The sequence below is a fragment of the Seriola aureovittata genome, chromosome 1 (assembly GCF_021018895.1).
Source record: "Seriola aureovittata isolate HTS-2021-v1 ecotype China chromosome 1, ASM2101889v1, whole genome shotgun sequence".
In the NCBI taxonomy this organism is placed as follows: domain Eukaryota; kingdom Metazoa; phylum Chordata; class Actinopteri; order Carangiformes; family Carangidae; genus Seriola; species Seriola aureovittata.
Genome location: NC_079364.1, coordinates 20,559,326 through 20,584,102, shown reverse-complemented (window position 1 = coordinate 20,584,102; position 24,777 = coordinate 20,559,326). Strand labels below are relative to the sequence as shown.

At 39.3% G+C, this 24,777-nt stretch overlaps 2 protein-coding genes across 3 annotated transcripts in view; both read left to right on the top strand.

Annotated features, from left to right (window-relative positions):
• The first annotated feature begins 183 nt into the window (after positions 1 to 183).
• LOC130168054 (keratinocyte-associated protein 3) lies at positions 184 to 5,491 on the top strand. Its single transcript, XM_056374637.1, has 6 exons — positions 184 to 299; positions 1,222 to 1,406; positions 1,903 to 1,962; positions 2,068 to 2,265; positions 2,435 to 2,569; positions 2,829 to 5,491. Exons 1-6 carry the CDS (start codon positions 287 to 289, stop codon positions 2,898 to 2,900), a joined length of 663 nt encoding a protein of 220 aa, XP_056230612.1. The 5' UTR covers positions 184 to 286; the 3' UTR covers positions 2,901 to 5,491.
• Positions 5,492 to 5,737: 246 nt separating this feature from the next.
• The window catches only part of LOC130168039 (frizzled-3-like), a 29,877-nt gene continuing 10,837 nt past the window's right edge, over positions 5,738 to 24,777 (top strand). The window contains exons 1-2 of one of the 2 annotated variants that reach the window (XM_056374626.1): positions 5,738 to 5,939; positions 7,038 to 7,979. In XM_056374626.1, coding sequence (XP_056230601.1) covers positions 7,569 to 7,979 — 411 coding nt within the window. In that variant the 5' untranslated portion in view covers positions 5,738 to 5,939; positions 7,038 to 7,568. Of the gene's footprint in view, positions 5,940 to 6,973; positions 7,980 to 24,777 lie in introns of both variants that reach the window. The other variant, XM_056374617.1, reaches the window with a different exon arrangement.

Here is a 24,777-nt window from a genome sequence, read left to right as displayed (position 1 = left end):
TTCTTTTAATAAGATTTACTCCAGTCTTGGTTTCAAACCCATTTGCGAAAATGATTTTCTGGTTTTGTGACCGATTCAGTGTTCTGAGAATAAATAAGCTTATTATAAATCTCAAATGTCTGTTGCGCCCCTGAGCGTCCAGCAAGTCACAGGTAATTCACAGGTGAGTATCGTGACGTCATACAGGAAGTGGACAGAGGAACGTCTGAGAGGTCTCAAGTTTCGTCCTCTGTTGTTCGAAAATTACGGATATTCATTCGCAGGAAACATCTGTCGTAGCAGAGAGATGTGCACGTTTGGTGAGTGGTTGTCTGATGGCATATATATATAACTGCTGAACACCTCACATAAGTAATATCATAACTTATATGTCCGACATTGTTTTCCCTCCACGGGTGTAACTGACCACAGGCCTGGAGGTAGGATGACACGGTTTCATTTTTAAAACTTTGCACATGTGATACAAGTGCATGTGTAAAAGATTATGCTGGTATCTTATCCTCAGAGAAAATGAGCTGCTAACATTCAGACTGACAAGAAAAGAGATCACTTCGTTTTAAAAGAATAATTTATGCCCACGCTAACTCCTCCATCTCTATGAGTCACTCAGAGTGTAGCCTTTGTATGCAAATGCTGTAACTCTTACATGTACGCACATAAATGTATGCATGCATAAATATAGTAAATGTTCTGTAGGGAATCGAGTCCTTCAGAATTTAATTTAGCTGATGTGAATCTTGGCCTATAACATCACACTGCATCAGACGCACAGTACAGAGCTAGATGGATAAATCAACCACGCCAGTATAGCTTATTGCACATACACCAGGTGATATGGCAGGTGTACAGGTCGGCCAATAAGTAACGAGAAATTGCAGTGTAGAAATGCTAAGTTAGGTTTGAGGTGAGTACTAGCAAGTTAACAATATATTAACTCTATAATGTTAATCTTAGTATGAATCTAAAAAAAAACCAAAAAAGCAAAAGCAAAGTCTGTTAAAAAAAAAAACCATCGGCTGAGACATCATTATTAGATTTTTTTAAACTGTCACATACCGATAACACTATTTTCCTTAGAAAACCAGTATAAGTCAGGCCATAACACTGAATGAATGTGTAGTGTTGTGCAAGCAGAAACTGTTTTTTGCTTTGCTTTGTGTACAATATGTTGCATCATGTATCATGCATGTATTACATGTTTCCTGTATTTCTGTCATCCAGATAAGGACAAAGGGCCAAGGAGGCTGATGAAAAAGGGGTTAACTCTCATCCTGGTCGGCCATATTAACTTCATTCTTGGAGCTATTGTCCATGGCAGTGTTCTCCGCCACATTTCCAAACCCAGCCAGCATATCACCACTGAATACACTGTAGCCAACATCATCTCTGTCACCTCTGGCCTGCTGGTGAGTCAATAGTTTATATATTCACACTATGTTTTGAAGTCATCTTAGCAGTTCAGATGAGGAAACTGTGCACCAAGACACTCAAGGTTTGTAGTACTTTTTAAAGCCAAGCAATCTTGGTCTGAATTTTACTTTGAAATTGATGTTCCATGAAACAAACTGATCTTCACATTCATATCAGTGACTGTCTTTGTTCTGGTATCACAGGTAATGTGCTCCTTTAGCTCAGTAATAGTGTTGTGTATTTTTGTCAGCAATCAAGACTAAACTTGCCCATTAAAAGGGAACTGGTTTATCAAATGTAGTTGCTCTAGGGCAGGCCTCATTACATTGAGGTATTAGATAACCTGCCAGTTGTTGATGATGATGTCACCTTTCCTTGAAATGCACTCTATACAAGATTTTACAGACAAAACAAATAGACAAGTTAGAAAATATAGTCTATGCCAAATTAGCACTAAACTGAAACAATCATCTTGTCATTTGAATCTTGCAGAGCATTGTCACCGGGATTATTGCTATTGTGGTGTCAAGGAACCTTCATGTATTAAAACTGGTAAGAATTTAATTTATTTTCAACCATTGATATGATCACTTCAGTCATTCATTCTGTGTCTGCTCAATGGTTGGTTTTTATATGAGGTTGTCTCTGATTCTCCAGCAAATAGGACTTCTAACTGCATCATTCCTGAACACCCTGCTCTCAGCGTCATGCTGCACTGGTCTCATCTTGGCCATTAGTGTCACTGTTGCCCACAATGGGCAGGGCTTGATGGTGGGATGCAATGACACACAGGTGCCCATCAATGCTCGGTCACCTATCACTGCCCAATGCCCATTTGATACAACAAGAATTTATGTGAGTCTAAATTTTCTTCTTGCATTTCCCTCTCTTTAAAAAAAAAAAAAAGTTCTACCTCATTCTATCCCTCTATCCCTCTGCCCATAGACCTCACATCACAGGAGAAACCTTGTAGTGTTACTTTATTTCTTTCTCTTCCTCATTTCCACCACTTGCCATCTCTCAGGACACCACCCTTGCGCTGTGGGTCCCTTGTACTGTGCTGGCAGCGGTTGAGGTCGGACTGTCTGTGTGGTGCTTCATCGTTGGATTGGCTCTCAGAGGGCTGGCACCCTGTGGGAACAGCTACATCAAAGAGCAGGTGTGTGTGTCTTTGTGTGGGGTTGGGTGGGTATGCTTCAGGGATGCAACTGTGGTGTGTGTCTGAATTTCTGTCTGACTCAGATGTGCATACACACACTTAGTCTTAGTCAAACACACATGCAACTTATCCACAGACATCTACTCACTCAGTTTCTTTAAGTCAAAAGAAAATCCAAACACCCTCATTCACTTGCTCATGATAACACAGACTGACACACTAATTTCTTCATTCCTTGTCCTTTCTTTCTTTCTTCCAGTTGGAGGAAGAGGCTGAGTGCTCTCCCCACAGCCGACGTCTAATTGGACAGCGCATGAACCCTGACGCCTAACTGAACAAAAAGCAGGAAGGACACCACTCCATGTAGACAAGTACAGCTAAATTGCAAAGGCATCACTGCACCTGTATTCAGACTAGTAGATCTTGCCCTGCAGTCAGCTAGGTGAGTGTCTCTGTGGAACAGGAGTGGAATCCATTTTAAGAGACTAAGAAACCTATCAGTGATAAATTAATTCACAGTGACGCATAAAAAACTCACATACGTTTCGCAGGTGCATTCCTTTTGTGCAGATATTGGGATACAGTGTGCATATATATGTGTGGAAGCTACAGTAAGATATTACTATGGTGGCCCTGAGAGCTCAACGTGCCGCAAATTCAGAAAACATCTTTATGAATTTGACAACAAATGCACTGCAAAAAAATCACAACACATGCAAATAAACAAACACGCTGCCAATTCAGTCCTACAACACAATGGAGGTGTTTCCTGCGGTTGGGATGCACACCGTTGTGTTTTTTGAATTTGCAGCACGTTTGTGTATTTTAAAGTGTTTTCATAAGTTGCACTGCATTGAGCTCTCAGGGCCACTGTATATTACTGATCCTTTCAGTCTCATCACTATCCCTACTTGACTGTTTGGTAGTAGTACCAGTGCTAAGCATGTCTTTCAGTATGAAGAAACCTTTGTTTATGAAGAAAGTGCATTTTTATACCTTTCAAAAATATGTATATTTTAGCTGAATTTAGGATTATTTTAGCTTGTGTAAACTCGTTTCACATTTCAGCAAAATCTATTTTATTGTTCCTGTGTATAATATTTCACTGTTTGTCCAGATTATAAACCACTTAATTTCATTTGAGACGCAACCATACTCATCAATGTTTGCCAAAATACTAGTTTAATGCACAGAAATAATTATGTTTCATGCTAGCTGTAGTTTGGCTTCAAACTAAAGTAGACACACTAAATTGCACTTCTTGAAAGTGGTTTATATTAGTAGAAAATTGTAAGGACAACTGCAGTTAGTGACATGTTCATTGGTTTCCACTGTGGCTCACTCTTGTGGAAAAAACAATTGGCTAGATGAACATGCCCCAGATATAGCAACAGTACTACATATTATGTTTTGTTTTTTTATGATTTTGTTCATTTTAATGTTTTACTTTTCTCTGATCACATTATTATTTGTTAGCCCCATACTAGAATTATTGACTTTCAGAAAAATATGCTTCAGAGAGAAAACACAAACAATTTGAAAAGGTATCTGAAAAGTTAGGACTTAAACTTAATCAAACCAATGTATTTAAAATGGTTTTATATAATTTTTTTGTTGCTTTTGCCTCTATTAAGACATATGCATTGATAAAATGACAACTCAATTAAGAACCTTAGGTCACAAATTGGAAATGCAGACCCAGATTTACAATAGGTCCCATCATTGACAGTTTAGATTACTAAAAAGCAGTGTAGTGGGGATATTTAAAGAATGCTTAAGAAAGATGCTCTGAACCCCCTGAATTTAAAATAAACTGAACTGCAGCATAGCTGTGTATGAACTGAGTGCCTCTGTATGTAGGGTGAATGTCAAGTGGGGTCATATTAAGAGGTTAAACCAGTATGTGGGCCAGCACAGACCCCCCACAACTCAACAACAGAGAGGATCAGATCAGATCAGATCAGCCATGAAACAGTTAATCTAGTGGCGTGCTAAATCGTGTGGAAGGGAATCATAGCACGCAGTACTAATCCTGACAATGTAAGGGATAAATATTGACATAGTGTTGACTGATACAATCACAACAAGTCTGTGTGTCTGTTTCAGTCAGTAGGATGTTAATGTTGCACCCCAGACTCTTAAAATTTGCATTTGAAATCCCAAGATGGATATGAGCTCAGACAAGCTTATTGTTGTATCAGGGGAAATAAACAGAACTCAAGCAAAGTCATATGACATGATGTTTTAATGAATAGTTAGCATTGTCAGACACTAAAGGCTTTATGAAATAAATGAGTGCCATATCATTTGGCTCTTGGGAACATTTTTTGTTGTGAGATAATAGATGTCCCATATCTAAGGTTTTTGTTGAATGTAGTCGATTTATAAATTTGCCACAACTCATATTTTTATTTAAAATATTTTCCATTTAAAATAACATTAGCAAATCACTGATTTGACAAAGGGTATTCATTATCACTTTTATTACCAATAAAATCACTGATAAAAATGAGCATGTTATTTTCTTGAAATTGATTTGAATTAAAATAATTTAATACAAACCTTAAAATATGGTTGAGTCCCTCTTTCTGCTGTAAGACTTATTATCATTGAACCTAATTGAGGGACTAAATGAAAGCCTTTGGTGGTTGTTTGTTTCAAAACAAGGTAAATTTAAGCTCTTTAAATAAATTGAGTAGGTCAGCCTGATAGGACAAAACAAGTGCCATCATTCATCTTTCCCACTGATCCAGCCTAACTGTAAACTCTCTAAGAGATGTTAAAGGTGTGTATTTTGTAATATAGTTTGCCTGCTTTGTTAAAATTTGACAAATGTGGTTGTACTGTGCATTTCATGATTTCCTTTATGGTTTTGTAGCAGTATATAATGTAGAATTTTAATAAAGATTTTTGTTAATGTTACCTGTAGTTGTTTTCCCCTTTTCAGTTTTGCCTGACAAATCAAGGTGGATATAGTCATTATCACTCACAAAAAAATTCCGTACCAGCCCCTTTTACCTCGAAAAAAACAATCAAAAACACCACATGCATCCAGGACACTTAAAAGCATATCTGACTTTGGGTTACTAAACGTGTGTATTTCCTAGAGCTCTAGCCACATATCATGTGTCTATTAATGTTGTTGTACATTTGTAAAAAAAAAAAAAAAAAAAAAAAATTGTATGTATACAACAGCATGCATCGTCCGGTTTTCTCGTGTCTCTGCGCGGCCACGCTGAATCCGCGGTCACGATGTCTCGGCTGCACGCTGCACGGAACCAGCTGCAAACAGTGGAAAAACCAAGTGCTGCAGTGAACGAAGCCGGCGGAGACGAGGAGCGCCCTAACCGCTCGTTATTCTTCACACAAGGTAAAGCAATTATAATTGTAATGTTGGACGGAAACTGTAGAATTTATGTAATTCATTATTATCGACATGCTAGGCAGGACTTCGACACTGAATAATAAGCACAAACAGCGCGCTTTTGGGATGAAGACACTGCGGTGACAAACACATACGGCTCCCAAGATTGATACGCTCCGTCCTGCGTGATCCTGGCGTGTCATCGTGTGTGGTTCTTGCCTCGGTAGAGCGAAGACGCCTCACTAAAGCCTGCCTTTTAAAGGTTTGTGCTTTCTAAAACTGGCCAGGTTTTCCTCCTGGCGAGCAGAAGAGAGCTAACGCGAAGGGCTGTGACCTGTAACGGTAGAATTAACCATCCACCGGTCAACGAGGTGTCCAGCAAAATTTAACGGTATCATTTTAATAATGTTAATGCTAGCTAACCAGCTACCAGTGTTACTGCAACTCAGCTTGTATCTAACGGTCGACTGAGAACAGTTTGACGCAGGTGTAAATTAAAACTTAATAATTGAACGCCCGTTTTTTCTCTTTTTCTTTACCCAAGCCTGTTTCTTAAGTTCGCTGTGTAGTCAACCTTAAAGACACCGAGTCGAGGAGTGTGAAACATCGCAGGGGAGCGCTACTGTTGCCCAGCCAACCTCACACAAACATGAGAGCGGGGGAGTGTCTGATCGTCCGCAGGTGTAGCGTCCACATTAACGGCTTCAAACATGCACTAGTTTTCGTGGTTTGCTTTGAAAATGTTTTCATCAGTCTGCAGCATGAACTGTGCATAACCCCATTGACACAACGATAAACAGAGGTGGATTATTTGACAGTGTTGGTCAATTTAGTCTATTGATCACAGGGTTTTTTTTTAAGTCTGTCATGACAACCGAACAGGCTAGTGTAGATTTCATCAGATTTTTTTAATTCTGACTTGTATAGAGACCAGGGTGTGGCTGGTCAGAGACCAAACCAGATACAGTACACCATTACTCTAGCAAGCCCACTCTGCTTGTTTGACCATTAGGCCTTTGTTTGTGTTTTTAAACCTGCAGGACCTGCTTGTTGAATCCACTCCAGTGTGGCAACTGAAGTGAAAGTCTATTCTGTGTCTTGCAGAGGAATCAGCAAAATCATTTTGAGGATAATGGCATCTTTTGGGCTTGATCTCAGGTGATTCTTCGAAACATTACTTGAAGCAGCAAGAGTGAGAGGAGACAAAAACAACGTGGAAGGAATAGATGTACACTACCCACTGAAGACTTCCAGGAGACAACTGATGGTGGAACTATTATCTCGGGGACATGCTCTCATTTTGGGGATGGAGCAAGGGAAATCTGTCTTTGATCAGCGGAGTACCAGGAGGTGGAGAGAAAACATGTAAGGTTTTTTTAAATTATTTTATTTTAATGAGAAACAATTAGGTGTGCATTTAAAGGCACCTTCTGAGACACACTGCAAGAAAAGGAAATCCTGCAATGGCTTTTGAATATGAAGACTGACACAAAGAGCAGATCCATTCATGGTCTACAGATGAACTGGTACTCCATCACATGCACTGTTCAGGGTACATTTCCAGAGTGTACCTACCTAGTGGATTCCTTGCTTTTCCACCACCACTGACCCTAAAAATGGACACAATTGCTTCTAATGTTGAGAGGCTTTAAAATCAACCTCTGCATTTTTCCAAGGCTATCTAATGGTTTTTTGGGTGATGATAAAGTCATCAGTCTGAACCCCTGTGGAGAAATGCCGGACTCTAAGATGCAAGCACCTGTTGGAAGAGGATGTATGAAAGACTGGTTTTCAAAAACTACACCAGTCTACCGCAGAGAGCCAGATCCTGTCTGTTTTTCTCTCCTCCTCATCTCTATCTTCCTACTACTATTCTCGCTGGTTACACCCACTCTCTCCATTCATATGGAGGCCATCGAGAGCCACAGTGAGTTTACTTGTGAGCCCATCAGACTGAGAATGTGCCAGGATCTGCCTTACAACACCACCTTTATGCCCAACCTACTGAATCACTACGACCAGCAGACAGCCGCATTAGCCATGGAGGTAGGTTGTTTGTGTGTGTCATTCAGGCAGTGCATGCTGTGTGTGTGTCAGTATCAAAGCACATGGGGAAATTGGATAGCCACTGCTGTGAATGAGAGAGGTAAAGTTGCATAGTGTTCCTAAAAAATAGACATTGTGAAGCATTAAACTGTAATGGGGTGAGTTTTAAAATTCTTACAGGAATCAAAACATTAAGTTACTAAGGACTTCAAAAACAGTGTAAAGAGACGGTGTCAGAGACAAGAGCAGCTCAGAAATAATTGTATCTAAAATGGAAAATTCCTTAAAAAATGAAAATGAAAACAAATATTTTTGGCTAAGGTCAAAAGATATTGTACCCTTGTTGGTATAGCATGAATGAATCCACCTTAGGTTAATCAGTGATTTTAATTTATTTAATCAAAGCAGTGTTGAAATTTGAGTATTAATAATTATAGTCAAATCACTGACTGATTTTCTTACCTCCTCTGCAAACATGGGAAATCACCAATATCTTTTGTCCTCAGAGTACATAGAAATGGTTTACACAGAAACAACAAATGAGAGGCCGTGTTTCACACTGTGTTTTTTAAAACTCCACCCCAAAATCATAATCTGTAGGGTAAAGGAGAACAAATTAGATACATGGAGCAACACAGAGTGAAGTGGCTTTTACACAGGAATATCAAAGACTTAACAGGAGCAGTGAAACACTTGAGAAAAGGTGATTGTCAATCTCGCCTCCTCATGTTACAGCTTCATTTTCTCAATACATGTTACTTGTTCCATGTAGACATGAAGGTGTATGGACTCGGGCAATCATGATCTTTTTGAATGCGAACAGAGGCTGACAGACAGAAAGTGCTATTTGAACAGTAACAGTTGCAGAAAAATTTATTGCAATGCGGTGCCTATGTGAGTGTACTTCCAGAGCATTGGTTTTAAGCTAAAGAGGGGGGGGATGTTGTGTTACACACTGTCTGAGTGCAATAGTAGACGCACATTATCCATCTATATCATGTTACCTCTCTTTCCTACTCCTTTGTTACTCCCCTGAGAGGGAGAACGGGGGAAGAGCAAGGTGTTGCTCAATAACTAGACCATAATTACCTGTTTGCAGCATGTATTTATTAGTACTGTATTTGAGATCTGGACAAGTTTGGGTGTGTTAGTTTTACCCAACTACTGTTGGACTACTTAGTAATTTCCTAACTGTAAAAGAAGATCATTTTTTTCAAGCAAACAATAAACACAAAGACACAATCCTTACAGGCAAGGCCCAGCCTGTTTTTAGAGGGAAAGTCAGGTTGAGTTCACTAAATCTCCAGACCCTTTGTCAGGTTAAATGTCGGCGGATGTCTTTCCCACTACACATGGAGACCGGCAGAGTTTCAGCCATGTTTTGGCTACCATGTGACTGTAGTTTATAGTCTGTAGAACATGGAAGGATAACAAATATCAAATGAATTAAATCTGCCTCCAGCTGTTCAGAGTTGGCATATTACATTACCCCTGTTGAAAAGCAGATTAATTTGGACAGGGCCAGTGTTGGCAGGTGCACTTTGCATGTTTAATCTTGAAGGATTTAAATTTTTAGTCAGTGTTTAGTTAATATTTTCCCATGTCAAAACCAGATGGATGTCAGCCAAAACATCAACATGTCATTTGCTTTGCTGTTATCTGAATCTTTAATCACAGGAAGGAATTTCTAACATTTTCTTTTACAAAATATGCTGTGCAGGAGACTATAAGAATCACTGATGTCAGACCCTCTCTTTTCTCCCTTAAGAAAATAGAGGAATGATGAAAAACAGCTTTATTTTGGATTGACAGCCATGCATTTTGAATTTGCTTTGTGTGTTTTTAATGGTGCTGGCAATCCTTTAGTCTTATGATTCACTCAGCACATTGAGGACCATACAAATGTTCAAATCAAGTCAATTCCCTAGTGTCATGTCAAAACACGCTGTGTTAAGGATTGTAAGAAGCATCTGTTGTTGAACTTGATTTGACCCAGATGTAGAAGGAGCCAAGTAACTGACACCCTCGGTCCCTCCAGTCATGGAGGAGACAGCTTTCTGAAGATGGTTGTGTAGCAACATGAGCCCTGTTAGGGTTCCTGCTCTGGTCTGCTCTGACCAGGCATGGTAGTCCTGGTGGGAACCCTTGAGGAAATTTAATAATATCTCTCACGGGACACTGGCTGCATAATTCCAACTTGTGTATGTGTAGGTGTATGTCTGTATGTACAGAATAAATACATGCATCTGCATTAGTTTTTGTGTACGTATGAGAGTGTTCAAGTGAATCTGTAACATTTTTGTCAGGATTACACATTTTGTTTCATGTAGTACTTTTACATTCTTTACCGTTAGACAGAAAACTAATATTCCAGCTAGGGAACACAATTTCTAGTTAATTTTGCAGATTCCCACGTATCAATATATTTCAGTCATGAGAACTGTTTTTCCATTTTGAGTAAACCCCCACTGGCCCAATGACATTATTGTGTCTTTTATTGTTACAGCAGTATCAGTTAAACCCTCTTAAAGTAGGAGTGTGCTCTGGAGCAGCTGCGAAGCAGCTCAACATGTGGATATACTTGGACAACAAAATCATCCTTATGAAAATGAGTTTTTGGCACTTGGTCCTCACATGTGTTTGACACGAGTTATTTAGGTTTCATGAAATCCAAATGGATGTGAAGAGAAAATGAATGACATTTGTTTGAGAGTTCCTGACAAGCCTTTTTTTTTTTTTCAACTCAACTGTTATGTTAGTGTCATAACATTGATGCTTAACTCCTTGGATAGAATCCGATCCTTTTTATCAATAAAGATCATCTTTATGGAGCAAGCCAGTTCTGGTTTCAAAGATTTTTTCCAAGTGACTGTTGTCATGCATTGAGTAATTCAGAAATATCAATTTGTGTCCATTTGGGAGTTTTACTTGTAACAAAATGTAAAAAAAACAAAAAAAAAAAAACAACTGCTGGCAAATCAGCGTGAAGTATTTCAGATGCCTTAATGAAACTGGAGCAATTGTCAGCAGCTGCTGTTGTCATTTTTTGTGTCATATCACATGATGAATGTTTGCTCTGCCTCAGTGGCAAAGCTTTCATGTCTTGGCTTTTTCTTGCAAAGTAGATTGATCATTCCAGTGAGCTGTCATGTAACTTATATTTATGTTGTAGCTTGTCCTCCAGTCATAGGTTGAGACATAGTAAAGCCCTAGATTGAAAAACATTTTTAAACCATGCTCTATTTTGAAAGTGTGGAGATGTGCCCTCGCGAGTCCTCAGTCTTGATTGACAGTGGACAAATTGCCTATTCTCTTTCTTCCTTTTAGATCTCAAGCTAAGCCAAAAATGGTTTATGCTCAAGTCTGTGTATAGATGATTAACATACTTGGCTACATTTATTCAGTGTCTGAGTGACAGGCTTGAGGTTCAGAGCAGTATTTTTCTTGTGGTGTAATTGCTGAGCCAGGCTAAGGGCTAACTGTACTCAGGTATTTCCTGTGTGTGTGTGTGTGTGTGTGTGTGTGTGTGTGTGTGAGTGACAGGAGAGGTTAACGGTGCCAGCTGTCATCTCTCACTAGTGCTAACTAACTGCTAATCTCTCTCTCAGTTCCACAATAAAGACATTGATTCCCACAGACCAACCGCCACCCCATCTGCCACAATAGTCAATTAAACCTGAGCGAAGAGGGGAGGGAGCATGAAACGTTAAAGGGGGATGTGGAAGACTAGGGAAATGGCTTTCGAAGAGAGTGTTTAAATAGTGAAATTATTTATTTGGGATTGTTTGTGTGTGTGTGTGTGTGTGTGTGTGTGTGTGTGTGTGTGTGTGTGTGTGTGTGTGTGTGTGTGTGTGTGTGTGTGCGCGCGCACTCGCATGTTTGCATGCTTTTGTGTCTGCATGTCACTTAGGAATATGGCCTGTACTGTCCATCTGCCACTGTATGTTATGGTTCCCAGAGGATGTGCTGCAGGTCATGACATTATTTGAGGCCTATGTTAGACACAGAGAATTAGACCTATGACATCATTGAGATTGTTTGTCTGCACTATAAGAGACATAAACTGATCAAAAGTGAAGGGTTTTCCTGTAAATACACCCTTTTTTCCTAAAGAATTCAATCTTTTTTTCCTAAAAATTCTACTCATGTTCTCTTATACATTGTACTAGACCTATAATCTGATGCTTCCTTAGACACTGCCTGTTAGCAAGCTTCAAAGAAATACGGTTGACATATGATGATTTGCTAATGATACAAATTAATTTTAAAATGTCATCTTATTTGTGTTTTATATAATCTGGTGCAGTTACAAGCAAAGAAAGATGGCAGGAAAGAGATGTTTTGATGGATGCACCCTGCCTTCAAACAAAACTCGAGAGAAAACAGGGAATAGCTCATCATCACCATTATTGTCCTTAAGTATATAAATAAGTGAATATGAGTGGTGCCGTGCCTGAAGCCTCCGGAGCCCAGATGTCTGCTTGGTCAGGGACTTCCCTGCACCGGAGTTCATTTCGGTGTAATTTAGGTAAGATAAAGGGCATTCTCTGCCATTACCAGTCTTAAGATATCCAAGTGATTTCTCCTGACTGAATGAGGTTAAATACATTTTATTCTATCATTCCAGTAAATAAGTCAAAAATAACAGATCTAGAGAGACTTGGGTTTACGTTCTTCCTAAACTGTCAAAAACCCTAAATTTCTGATTTGCTTTTTTGCATAAAAACATTCCCATTTGCAGACATATTTTCTCTTGCTGACTAAACAAGACTAGGTATAAGAGTGTGGCTGGACCATGTATGGGTGTATTCAGGGTGCAATTTATGGGAGAAATCAGCCTGGGCAACCCCACCAACCCCAGGACAATTTTGACACAATCTTTGTCATTTGGATCCTGGAGTGAAAGAGATTAAAGGGCCCCCGTTTTAATGATCAGTTTAGAGAAAGACTTGTTCAGGGCACAATAGAGCACCGTGTTGTAAAGCAAATAGAACAACAACAATGTGATGCTAATATGGTAAATAAGAAGAATATGATGGCCCAATTAAGTTATTAAAGGTTGAAAGCTAATTTTACCAAAACTGAAGTGGTGCTTATACTCTACTACTACTACTACTTACTACTTTAAAAAATGTTAATCATTAGTAGGAATTGTCATTACATGGAGCTTGACACTTAATCACAATCTCTTAAAATTGCCTTTCAAGATCATATTAAATAATAATTAAAATAATAATTTATTTCTCATTCTTGGCTATGGTCTTATGAAAATATATCACTGCAGTCATGTGACCTGTTGTGGATCTAAAGCTGTTGTTCAAAAACAATGTAAAGGAATATGATGAACTGACAAGCAGGCAGTTACACACTTAATTACTGTGAAAAGACGCTTAAGAGCTTTTCTTTTCCTACAAGACCACCCTTGTTTTATAACTCCACCCACCGAAGAAACAAGGGCTGAAGGGAGCAGATTAAAAAAAATATATATACTACTACAGCATTAAAGTGCCCATTTTCTTTGCAAGTTTTTCTTCATAGAAATCATTACCTTTGAAGCTGGTATTTATGATTTGCAGAGTTAAATAGATTCATCTATGGTTATCACATGAAGAACAGGGGGGACAAAGAGACAAAGTATTAAAAGAAGAAAATGTGTGTGGCAGTAGAGCAGAAAGAATGTCAGAGACTAAACAGAGGGAAATACTGACAGAGTGACAGGTTGTGTAAAGTCTTTAGACCCTACTGTCTCCGGTGTTTGTGTTTCTCTCAGTATGGGGTCCTGTCCTTCAAAATAAGACTGCTCTGTCTAAGAAGGGCCACCCTGAGGCCACCAGGTCCCCACATCAGTGAGTGTAAGTGTGTGCCAAATCTGGAGAGTTCAGGGCTTGTTGTGTTTAAGTGCGGTCTGTTGTGTTTTTTTTTCTTTGTGTGTGTGAATATGAAAGAGAGAGTTAGGTTTAATAGGTGTGTGTGTGTGTGTGTGTGTATGTGTATGTGTGTGTGTGTGTGTGTGTGTGTGTGTGTGTGTGTGTGTGTGTAGTGCATCTGAAGAGGCTTACCCTATTCTCTCTGGCAGAGATAGACAGGTCCTCATTCAGTTTAAAAGTTCCTGTTTTTTTTCAGCTGAACTCCTTATTATCCTGCTTATTCTGACAGAGTCTATTGAGGCAGCTAGCCCAAATGAAGCAATCATTTATTTATGCACAGAACAAAGGCACTGCCTGGTGCTGTTTTTTGGCAGACTGTTCCCATCAGCATAGCTGCCACCACTGCTTATCCAGCCTCACAGTGCTCAGTGAAGAGAGATTTGAGGAAAGATTGGAGAGATTTTTCATTGCTCGAATACTACTCTGTAGAGTATTTAGAGCCCTTAATATAGTAATACTGGTCTCCGTTAAAAAATGTGAAGTAGTGTAGGTCGCTTGAATTCTCTAACCTCTCTCACACTCCTTGAATTAGGACAGTTTAGAGTTGAATGCATTGTCATTATGCTTCTAATGTAACTGCATCAGATCAAAAAACAAAAGAAAACATAAGGTAACACCTGTAGTCTACCATTTCCACCTTTTTAAATTGCTCTATCATCTCTATTATATTTACATCAACTATTTTTTTCAGTTATTTTGCCAATTAACACAGTAATTGCTAAGACTAAATAAAAGTCCTGACATATTGAAGGTCCTTATTTAGTTTGAACAAAAGTCCAAAGAGCATATATACTTATATTTATTTCATCCTTCTATTGTTTGCTCTTTTTTGTGTAATGTGTAAGAAACACATTAAGAAAACACATTATTTTACAAGTCCTCTCTTTCCTATTTTCACTGTTAATTGGTAATAATATGTTTGTGGTGATGGTTACACAAATAACCCTACCACCATGCTCTTTAGTTAAGCCTCCCTACTTACTAACAGTTTAATACTGGCCAAACTATAATCAAACACATAAATTATAGGGTTACTAAAAGTTAGTCCACATCTTCCAGCCAATAAGAATCCAGAATTCTCTGTGGCAGACTTATCCAATTGATCTATTACCTGGCCTGCTCTGTATCCTCCATACACTCCTCCCTGCATCTGCATAATGAGTAATATCGATTCTGTGTGTTTTGTGCTGTGATGTACTCATTCATTTGGTGTGGAGCCCTGCAGTGTTCTGCTCTGATACAACACATTAATATAGGTTATCCATGTCTTATGGTCTTAATCTGAACCCATGACCCAGCCTGGGAACTGTGTGTACGTGTGTGCATCTGGTGAGAGTGGGAGATGTTTAACCCTCACTGCTAAGCCCAACTTCACACTAACATACACACAAACACACACACACACACATACACACACATCATTGATCCCCTTCTCACGCAAAGCCACTCAACACAAGGCAGCTCTAACATTTTCAGCATACTGCAGGTCAGGACCAGCGTCAGCATTAAGAGCTCGAGTGGTACTAATTGTGCACTTATCAAGCCACATGCAACTCTCAACTCTCCCAAAATAGCTCCCATATTAATGCGCATAGTCACATGGATTTTTAAACGGTTAAAATCAATGGCAGTAGAGAATAGTTTGACGGTGTGTTCAAATCTTTCAACTTGCAGACATATTTCAGTAAATAAGGTTGCTTTTATTGTTGCCTCCATAGTAACACATAATGCATAGTCTGCAACTAGTTGAATTCTGCTTTGCACATTTTTAAAAACTGAGCCAGGTCCGAACTATTGACAGAGCGACATTTGTAATAACAATTTCTCCATTGTTTGGTAAAATAAAAGAGCAAGTTCATCGGTTAACAGGCAGTGAGTTGTGCTACTCCTTGTGTGTATCTATTTCCTGTTCCTTCTGTTCCATCTCTTTCTCCGCATTGCCCCAACCCTTGCATCACACTCACTCTGTGACGCACCCTGTTATTGTCTGTCATTCTCCTCTCCAACTTCCAGAATCTGTTGTCTGTCCAGAATGTGTTTTATACACATTGCACCTTGAATCTGTCTCTTGAACACTGATGCATCCTCTCTGTGATCAACATGGCTGCACCTTTCATATTGTCATTATTGTTGTGATTACTGATTTTATCAACTGAGGAAAGAGATTGAATAATCCATTGGATAAGAAGCAGTATGCATTGCTTTTTTCCTCTTGAGTGATGGTTTTAAGTTCTAGAAACAAGACATTCATTGTACACTAAACAGACAGCATATTAATGAAGGAGATGGCCAAAATTACCGGTAGTCAATATATGCAATTAAAAAGCTGATGTTTTGATTTGGGTTACTAATTTTCTACGTGTGTGGTTTAATTTCAGTCTGAGAAGGGATATTTTCTAAGAAATTTGTTAGTTCAACAAATGAATGACTTTGTACAAGTTTCTTTATTCTTTTTCAAACTGCAGTTTTATTAACAGAACATATTGAGATAATATATTTTATTGTTCGAAATGTATTGGTTTCTATATGTCAGGTTGCAAAGTACTAATTCTTGATCACTCAAGTGCTAGAAATAGTGGGTTTTCATCTGACTGTAACAGAGCATATGTGTAAGTGGTAAGCAGATGGATATGCACAGGTGGCTTGCAGGGTGTTAGGACGTGTGTGGGTGCTATCTGATTCAGCTCCATTGACATATTCTTGGATCCCCATCTACATCTCTATCAGTTCATTTGACCCTTTCTCCCAAGCCTCTCAGTTTCTTTTATTCTCACTTTCACACTTCCTCCTCGCACTCCTTGTGTGAGCTTGTTTGCTATACTCTTTGGATGGTTTCACTCTTTAACAGAGTCCTGCCGCAATTTGTGTGTGTGTGTCTGCGCACATGCATGTTATCCTCAATGAGACATAGTCCTGTGAGAGCCTCCACATCACCTGTTGCCATGGTAGTTAAATAGGCTGAGAAGGAAGGGGAAGAATGGAGGGAGACAGACAGGCAGGGGAGGGGAGGGGAGGGAAATTGGATGATGATTGCATGTTCTGGACTAAACCAAGGAGAGAAGGAGGAGGGAAAGGACTGCTAATACAAGGGGAAGAGTGGAAATTCACAATTCATACTTCTAGCTAAGTCATTTGGCTGAAAAATACACATTGCTGTCAAGTGTAATTTGTCTTGGAAGATTGAAATAGTCATCGTAAGTCTGCAATCTGTGATATTGGCAGTCAAAGCTGTGTAATCGTGTAGAAACATGGCGCAGTTGAAGAACATAACAGCTCTCCACCCACACCAGTAAAAAAACTGCCATCCATTGTTGTTGATAGGATGTGTGAAGTGGAGACATACAGCAAGCTGGAAAAGTTAACCCATAATTCTTTTCTTTGTTCACTGTTGTCTGGCAAAGACAGACATGACTTAACTCAATAAAGATATAATTTCAGGTCATTTCAAGGTAAGGGTTTGCCCTAATCAGTCAGTAGCAAGTAACAAATCTGTCCTGCCAACATCATTTTCAATTAACATGGTAGCTACCGCTTTGCTATGAGCAGTTAATTAGGCATTTTTACACTGAAAATGTTTATTTAAGAATTGTTATTTTTTTAAGTCAACTTACAGCAACTTGTTCACGGTTGTCCGCATTTTTATGATGATATTTTACATGAACGTCGCTAACTTGCTATGTTGGAAGATGTTATAGTTAATCTAGTCTGAACTAAACTGTGACGATTCAGCTGTAGCCATAACAAGTCAGTGAAGCACAACACCGGACCTGTTTGAATCGTTGAACCAATCAAACGTTCAGCGACATGGAACCTAGATAAAACAATCCACCAAAATTGGTGGATATATTGAGAATATTGAAAATTAGTCATTCTTTCAAAAGGTTAGAGAAGGAGCGGATGATGTTATGTTTTAAATTGATTGGGCTGGTAAATATCTTACCATGCCTGAACATTTCTTAATGAATATTTCCAGACTATTCCTCGGAGGAAAAACTGAGTTTGTAAGGTTTCTGTGAGGCTAAAAAGTTGAATGAAATTGAGACAGAGATATGAGAGCTAAATCAGAGTTTTGTTGGAAAAAACAGGACAACACAGGTAAAAAGGCATGTTTATTGTGTGTACTAAGGTTGCTTAGCAGAGAGATAGTAAGTAAATTAGAAAATGGTGAGATAAAATATGATTTGGGTCACTCTGACAAGAAATCAAGGGATGAGTAAAATGAAAAAATTGTGCACTGGGTTTAGCAGGAAAGACAGAGTATGTTGATGGTGTTGCTAAATAGTTTTTTGACAAACATGAAATGGTAGGATAACAGAGTAGGGGAAGTCAATGAATGCTGATGTTGGAAGAAGAAAAACAGGGGAGGAGGAGGACAAGTGCATGTCAGAGTAATTGCCAGGAGTAAATGGGAGGCAAGGAAAATAAGAGATGAATTCAGGAGAAAGAAGATAGGAGGAGAGGAGGAGGGGAAGTGAACGTGAAGGGGAATGCCATTAACGGCTTTGTCTGGTCCTCCCGACTGAACGATGGATGGACACGGATAAACGAACAAATGAATAAAAGAGGGAGAGAGTGTGGGAGAAGGGTGCCCCCTTCTTAACTGTCTTTTCAGAGATTAAGGAGGAGAGCATCGCGGTCTGTTCAGTTCATCTGTTCATGGCCAACGCCTGTCTCTCTCACAAGCATGTAAGAGGAGGCAGGCACATAGTCAGAGGGAGTGTGCGCATTTTGAGGTGTGAATATGTCTGAACACATTTATCATTTAAAATTATACAGCGAGAAACTAGAAGATCCTAGTCGAAATTAAATCTGGCCAGCAAAAGTTGAGAATAGAGAGGCAGCAGTAAGAAAACAGTGGTATGCTTGGAGGATAAAAAAGAAAAATAGGAGGTGAGCTGGCTCAGGGAGAAGGAGATGAGGGGATTGTGTAATTGCTAAGTGATTGTGAACTGAAATGAGGCACTTCTCTTGAAGAGAGAGAATGTAATTGCCTCTAATGTACAGATGCAATGAAGAAGGATGCAGTAGTTTGAGTACGAGGAGGAGAAATAGGGGGATTGAGTGGCAGTAGAGAGGCAAAAGCAAATGGGAATATTATAGTTTCTGCAGCAAGACTGAAAAATGGAGGATTTGGTTCTAATAGCTAGAGCGGATGTTGCAGCAATGTTATATTGTAGCAAGCTAATGGAGGTAGAGCTGATGTGGTCTGACAGCATTTGTGCTGCAGGGCCCGACTGACTGATTTGAGAGAGAGGGACAGAGAGAGAGAGAGAGTTAGACAGAGACAGAGATAGCATGAGAGGAGGAGGAGGTATACAGCCTGTGAGGATGATGTGTCCAGATAGACTTGGGCAAGGTTTAGTTGCAAAAAGCCAGATTTTTCTCATCTAAATTCCTCCTCATCTGTCAGAAACAGGTGCAAGAAATGGTACACTGCATCTACCAGTGCATTAAAATGTCAGCTTTTTGATGTTTCAAGGGATAGGGTGACTGATTTGTTATTTGATAAATAGTGCACATACAGTGCATTCGGGAAGTATTGAGACCCCTTCAATTTTTGTATATTTTGTTATGTTGCAGCCTTACGCTTGTAATTTAGCATGCGTTCCTCTCATTTGTCTTTATTATCTTTGAGATGTTTCTATACCTTGATTGGAGTCCACCTGTGGTAAATTCAGCAGGTTGGACATGATTTGGAAAGAGACATGCCTGTCTATAAGGTGTCACAGCTGAAAATCTATATCAGAGCAAAAACCAAGCCATGAGGTGGAAGGAACGGACTGCAGAGTTCAGAGACAGGATTGTGTTGAGGCACAGATTTCTGCTGCATTGAAGGTTCCCAATAGCACAGTGGCCTCCATAATTCTTTTTGATTGTAGATTGATGAGGTTTTTTATTATTTTAGCGTAAGGCTAGAGGTCTAAATACTTTCCAAATGCTCTATAAATGTCCCATAAAAAACTCATATTGGCAGGCTGTCATTTTTTTTTACCAGACTAAAAATTTTGTAAAATTTTAAAAACACTTTGCTTTCAATATATTTTTTATTGTGTTTTATAGCTGTTTAGACAATTAGATTGCTGCTGGAGTGGTTTTTGCATCACAATTAAGCACTGAAAGTACTTAGCAATCATAAACACAATAACTTAAAGTTGAAGAAAATCACTGATAAGCTGTACAAACATAAAAGACAGTATCATTACTTGTAGAAACCCAGGATTAAATATTATGCACTTGAATATCAGAACACTAAGTTGGACACCTTTGGAAAAAACATGGGATTTTTTGAAGAGGACTTGCAAGCTCAGGAGCTGTTTCTTTGGAGGCTTAGAGCCAACAGCCTGTCACCTTGATCTGACCACAATGCAAAGCTGGTGACAGTTTCAGGAAGTGTGTGTGTGTGTGTGTGTGTGTGTGTGTGTGTGTGTGTGTGTGTGTGTGTGTGTGTGTGTGTCTGTATGTGTGTGTGTTCGTCTCAGGTTCTCACACTCTAAACACTCCTTACAATCCATTTGACTCTCTAATCCACCGGGAAACCGCCACTCTTTTCTCCATTCCACTCCAGTTTTTCTCCCTCCCTTCCTACTCCTCCTCCTCCTGCACTTGACAGTGTGTATGAGTTTCTGCAGAGTTGGCTAACTGGATTTTCTACAACCATTCTAAGCACCAAACCACACACACACAAACACTCACTGGATAAACAGACTACTCAAAGATATAAAAAACCCATATACAGTGCATTCAGAAAGTGTTCAGACCCCTTCAATATTTTGATATCTATGTTGCAGCCTTATGCATCACCCTCATCAATCTACACTTAATACCCCATAATGACAAAGTGAATGTATGTATCATATGTAGTCAAACCATTAACTCAGTACCTAGTTGAAGCACCTTTGGCAGCAATTACAGCCTCAAGTCTTCTTGGGTGCAAAAATTTAAGGGGTCTGAACACTTTCTGAATGAGCTGTAAGTGTCCTGGTTTTGGATTTGAATCCAGAGCAGCACAACCCTGACAAGGAGGGAAGTTAGGGAAGTTAGGGTTTTCACGGTATTAACATTGTATTAAGTGCAAACCATGTAATAAGACAATTGATAAATGTAACAAAATGACTTACAATCTGAAAATAGTACCATTTATGATCTATGTTTACAATTTTATTATTGTGAAGTAAAAAGTATATGACATGGGATTGTGGATTGTGGAGAGCAACTTTTTCCTGAAAGAGACTGTGAGTAAGAAAGAGTTGCCACAGCAAACTGTTGATGGTCAGTGACTTCCAAAATTTTGGTCTGGGTCAGCATTTATCGGGCTTCACTGATTCACTGGGGTTCATGAACAGTGCAAAGGTGCCCTGTTGTATTGTCACCATGTATATTGATTTTCATCCCCATCACACAGACTGAACTGGACACCGGAAAAGCTTTACAAACTGGTGCAAAAAGTTCTCACGTGCAACACACCCTGTACTTTTTCATATATGCATTGCTCTCTCTTTGCTACCACCTTTACAGCAGTTATTGGTATCTACCTCGGTTGCCAAAAGCGTAATTACTTGCATTATGTTACTGTTAATCATATGCTGCTTTCTTTCTGTATTCCTTTCTTTCTGTTTTCCTTTGTTGATTTTTTTACTTGAAGTTTTTTCTCTTTCTCTCTCCCTCTGCTGGGTTTCTTTGGGGAGAAGGAGTAAAGAGAAAAGAAACTTAATCCCTCTATTGAACAAGAGGTGGACCAGTCAGGGGCTTTTTTTCTCATTTTCCACAGTGTTAAAAAACCAACTTTGCTTCTCATTCTGAATATTCACAATTGCCTGTCCAAAAGACACACTCAAACTTACAAATAAACCCATGATTTTATTTTCAATTTGATTTTTATCTAGCGTTGTCTGTTAACCTGCTGATATTTTGATGTATAGTCAGTTCTTGGCATTTATCTGTGGTTTAGGCAATCCGATATTTTGCTGAATAGCAATTAGTAGTCAAATGGAAATGTGTTGTTAGGTTATTAAGTGGATTCAGTGTTTTACACACTGAAGGATGGAAAGACAGAAACCAGTTGATTGCAGGAAGCTGATGCAGTACATTTCCTCTCTTCTCCCCACCCTTATCGTCTTCTTCCACATCATTCCATGTTTTTGTAGGAGTGTGCCCTTACCCTCAGGCCAAGCTTGTAGGCTTTTCTGCTTTCCTTTCCCTGCTCTTCCATCATAACTGACTATAAAATGCCAGACACTTTATTCTAGTCATTCTCCATAGAGGGCTGATTGCCATCCCCCTCCTCTCTTTGGGAGGCACAGTTAGGCCACTTAATATCAATATTCTCTTTGTGGTGGGAGATGGGGGGCAATTGCCTGGACTGTCAGAATAATTGCACACATATCTGGAAACAGGCATTGACTTGCACACACACACTGGGAAACACAATAACTGGGACACACACAGAATACAAGAACAGTGACACACACACACACACATATATATATATATATATATATATATATATATATATATATATATATATATATGCACTTGCGCACACACGTAACCCCACATGCACTGGAGAAGTGGGCAGAATGGGGACACACAAAATGGGAGTCACACACATATTCACTGTAGGAGGAGACAAAAAGAAAGGCTCCATTCTGCTGGCCAGTCGGACACACTCATGCAGAAAGCAACAAGCTCTCAGTGAAGTGTGGCCTTGGGCTCTCATGAATTTGTTGTTATTGACATATATGTACTGTGCATTACTATGCACTCAAAAGAAAAAAAGAAAAAGACAGCTATGCTGTGCAAACTGAGACTGTGGAGGTACCATCACTATCCCTATATCACTGTAAGAGCTCTCACTGAGGATGCTTCATCAGAAAGATATAATAATCAGTGTAGCTAGGCAATCATATTTTTCTTTTTCAAATTCATCGGGGCATAATGGGCCATGTTTGTCATTATATCATACTTCTTCTTTTGTCCAACAACAGAAAAATGAGAACAGCAGTATTGGAAACTCAGCTGTATTAAAATTATACATGAGCACAGAGAGTAGGAGAGAATAGATAGAATGCAAATATGACCTGGTCCAGCTATATACAAAGTTTTGATCTAGTCTTGTTTTACCATATCCTCACTGTACATTACAGGCCCACAACTAAAGCTTGTGTGGTTCCTGTCGTTCTGTGTCCCAACACAGTGAACCTTGCATGTTCACACACAAGAAATGAAAATGCATGGGTTATAAAATGCGTGAATTATTAAATGAAGCTGAGAGCTCTGTGTGTGTGTGTGTGTGTGTGGGTGTGTGTGTGTGTGTGTGTGTGTGTGTGTGTGTGTGCGTGCGCGCATGTGTGTGTGTGCGCGCATGTGTTTCTGTGCAACATTCAAAACTATGTCACACAGCTCATGCACCACTACACCCATTTACTGGTGGAATATCTCTCCAATGTGCAGATCTAGAACACATCAATTGAGAACGATCAAAACATACTCACAAGGCCTGACTCTACACAGAAACATGCACAAAACACACACACAGACTCACTGATGCATGGGCATGGATGTAGTCATGCAGTCTGTAAGTATATACCATAGCTTTTTGTAGTAAGCAAGCAATGTAAGTGCACTGTTTTGTGTCAAATGTGCACATATACACACAAAGTGCAATGTTGTGTGCGGTCAGCCCTAAGTGTTTTTGTTCCATTGCTGTCCATTCTTTGCTGTTGTGGCTCTGCTCTGATTTCTCTGTTATGTGATTTAAAGGCTGCATTGAAAACTCAGCATCAGTGCACCCAGATGATATGAACTTTTAAACAGCTGAATAAATTCAGGTCACTTTGCACACATAAGAATAATAGCGCACAGCACTCACAATGTCGCTGGCAGTTGCTGATGCACACATACACAAATCGCAGTTCATATTTTCAAGTGTTCTGCTGCGTATTTACCATATTCCTAATTTAATTTCCATGGAAAGGCTTGTTTTTTGAACAAACCGATGAATAATTCACCTGTCAACATGAGCAGTAGCAGCCCCAAGCTAAAAGAGAAACTACATCTTCAACAACAGAAAAGAGATATTGTGGTACTGGCCACACTATGACCTTTGACAAATCATCACGTTTTTTTGTACTGTAGCTGTCACCAGAACAAAAAATTATCAAGCTCGTGCTGAATCCCCACTCAGAGTATTTGTTCAGGCATATGTCAGCAGGAGTTATTAAAAGAAAAGCTAAGGCTACTTTTTATCAATCCCATCAGTCACAGTTTTCCAATCCATATACAGATTTGAGCCAGCAACCTTAAGTTCCCAAGCCTGACTCTCTGACCTTTAGACTACCACTCCAGGGAGCAGAATATGTAAACCTTAGTATGTAGATATCCCTGTGGTTTGTATATTCAATGTATTGACACATGTGGCTCAACCTTCACAGGTCTGTCTGTCTCTCCCCTACTTCAAAGGGATGTTTGGTAATATGATTGCAGCTATACATATTTCATAAGCTTCTAAATATTGATGGAATACTAAGTAGTATAAATTGCAGCAGAGGAGTTAGAACACACTTGTCCTCACACTCTCCCTGCATCCACATTGATGGCTATTTCAGGTTAAATATGAGCCTTTTCGTACATGCCAATGATAGCAGTTTACTTTTTCCTGAGAGTGTGTGTGTGTGTGTGTGTGTGTGTGTATGTGTGTGTGTGTGTTCTTGTGTGTTCTTGTGTTTACATCACTCTTCCCCACATGCATGACAGATTTAATAACAACCGTGTCAAGCTGGCTCACACTGATGTTGAATTATAACATTGGAAAGATGAAATGTGTAGATGTTGCAAGACCATTGAATAAGGCCAAGGCTTAAAATCTCTGTCTC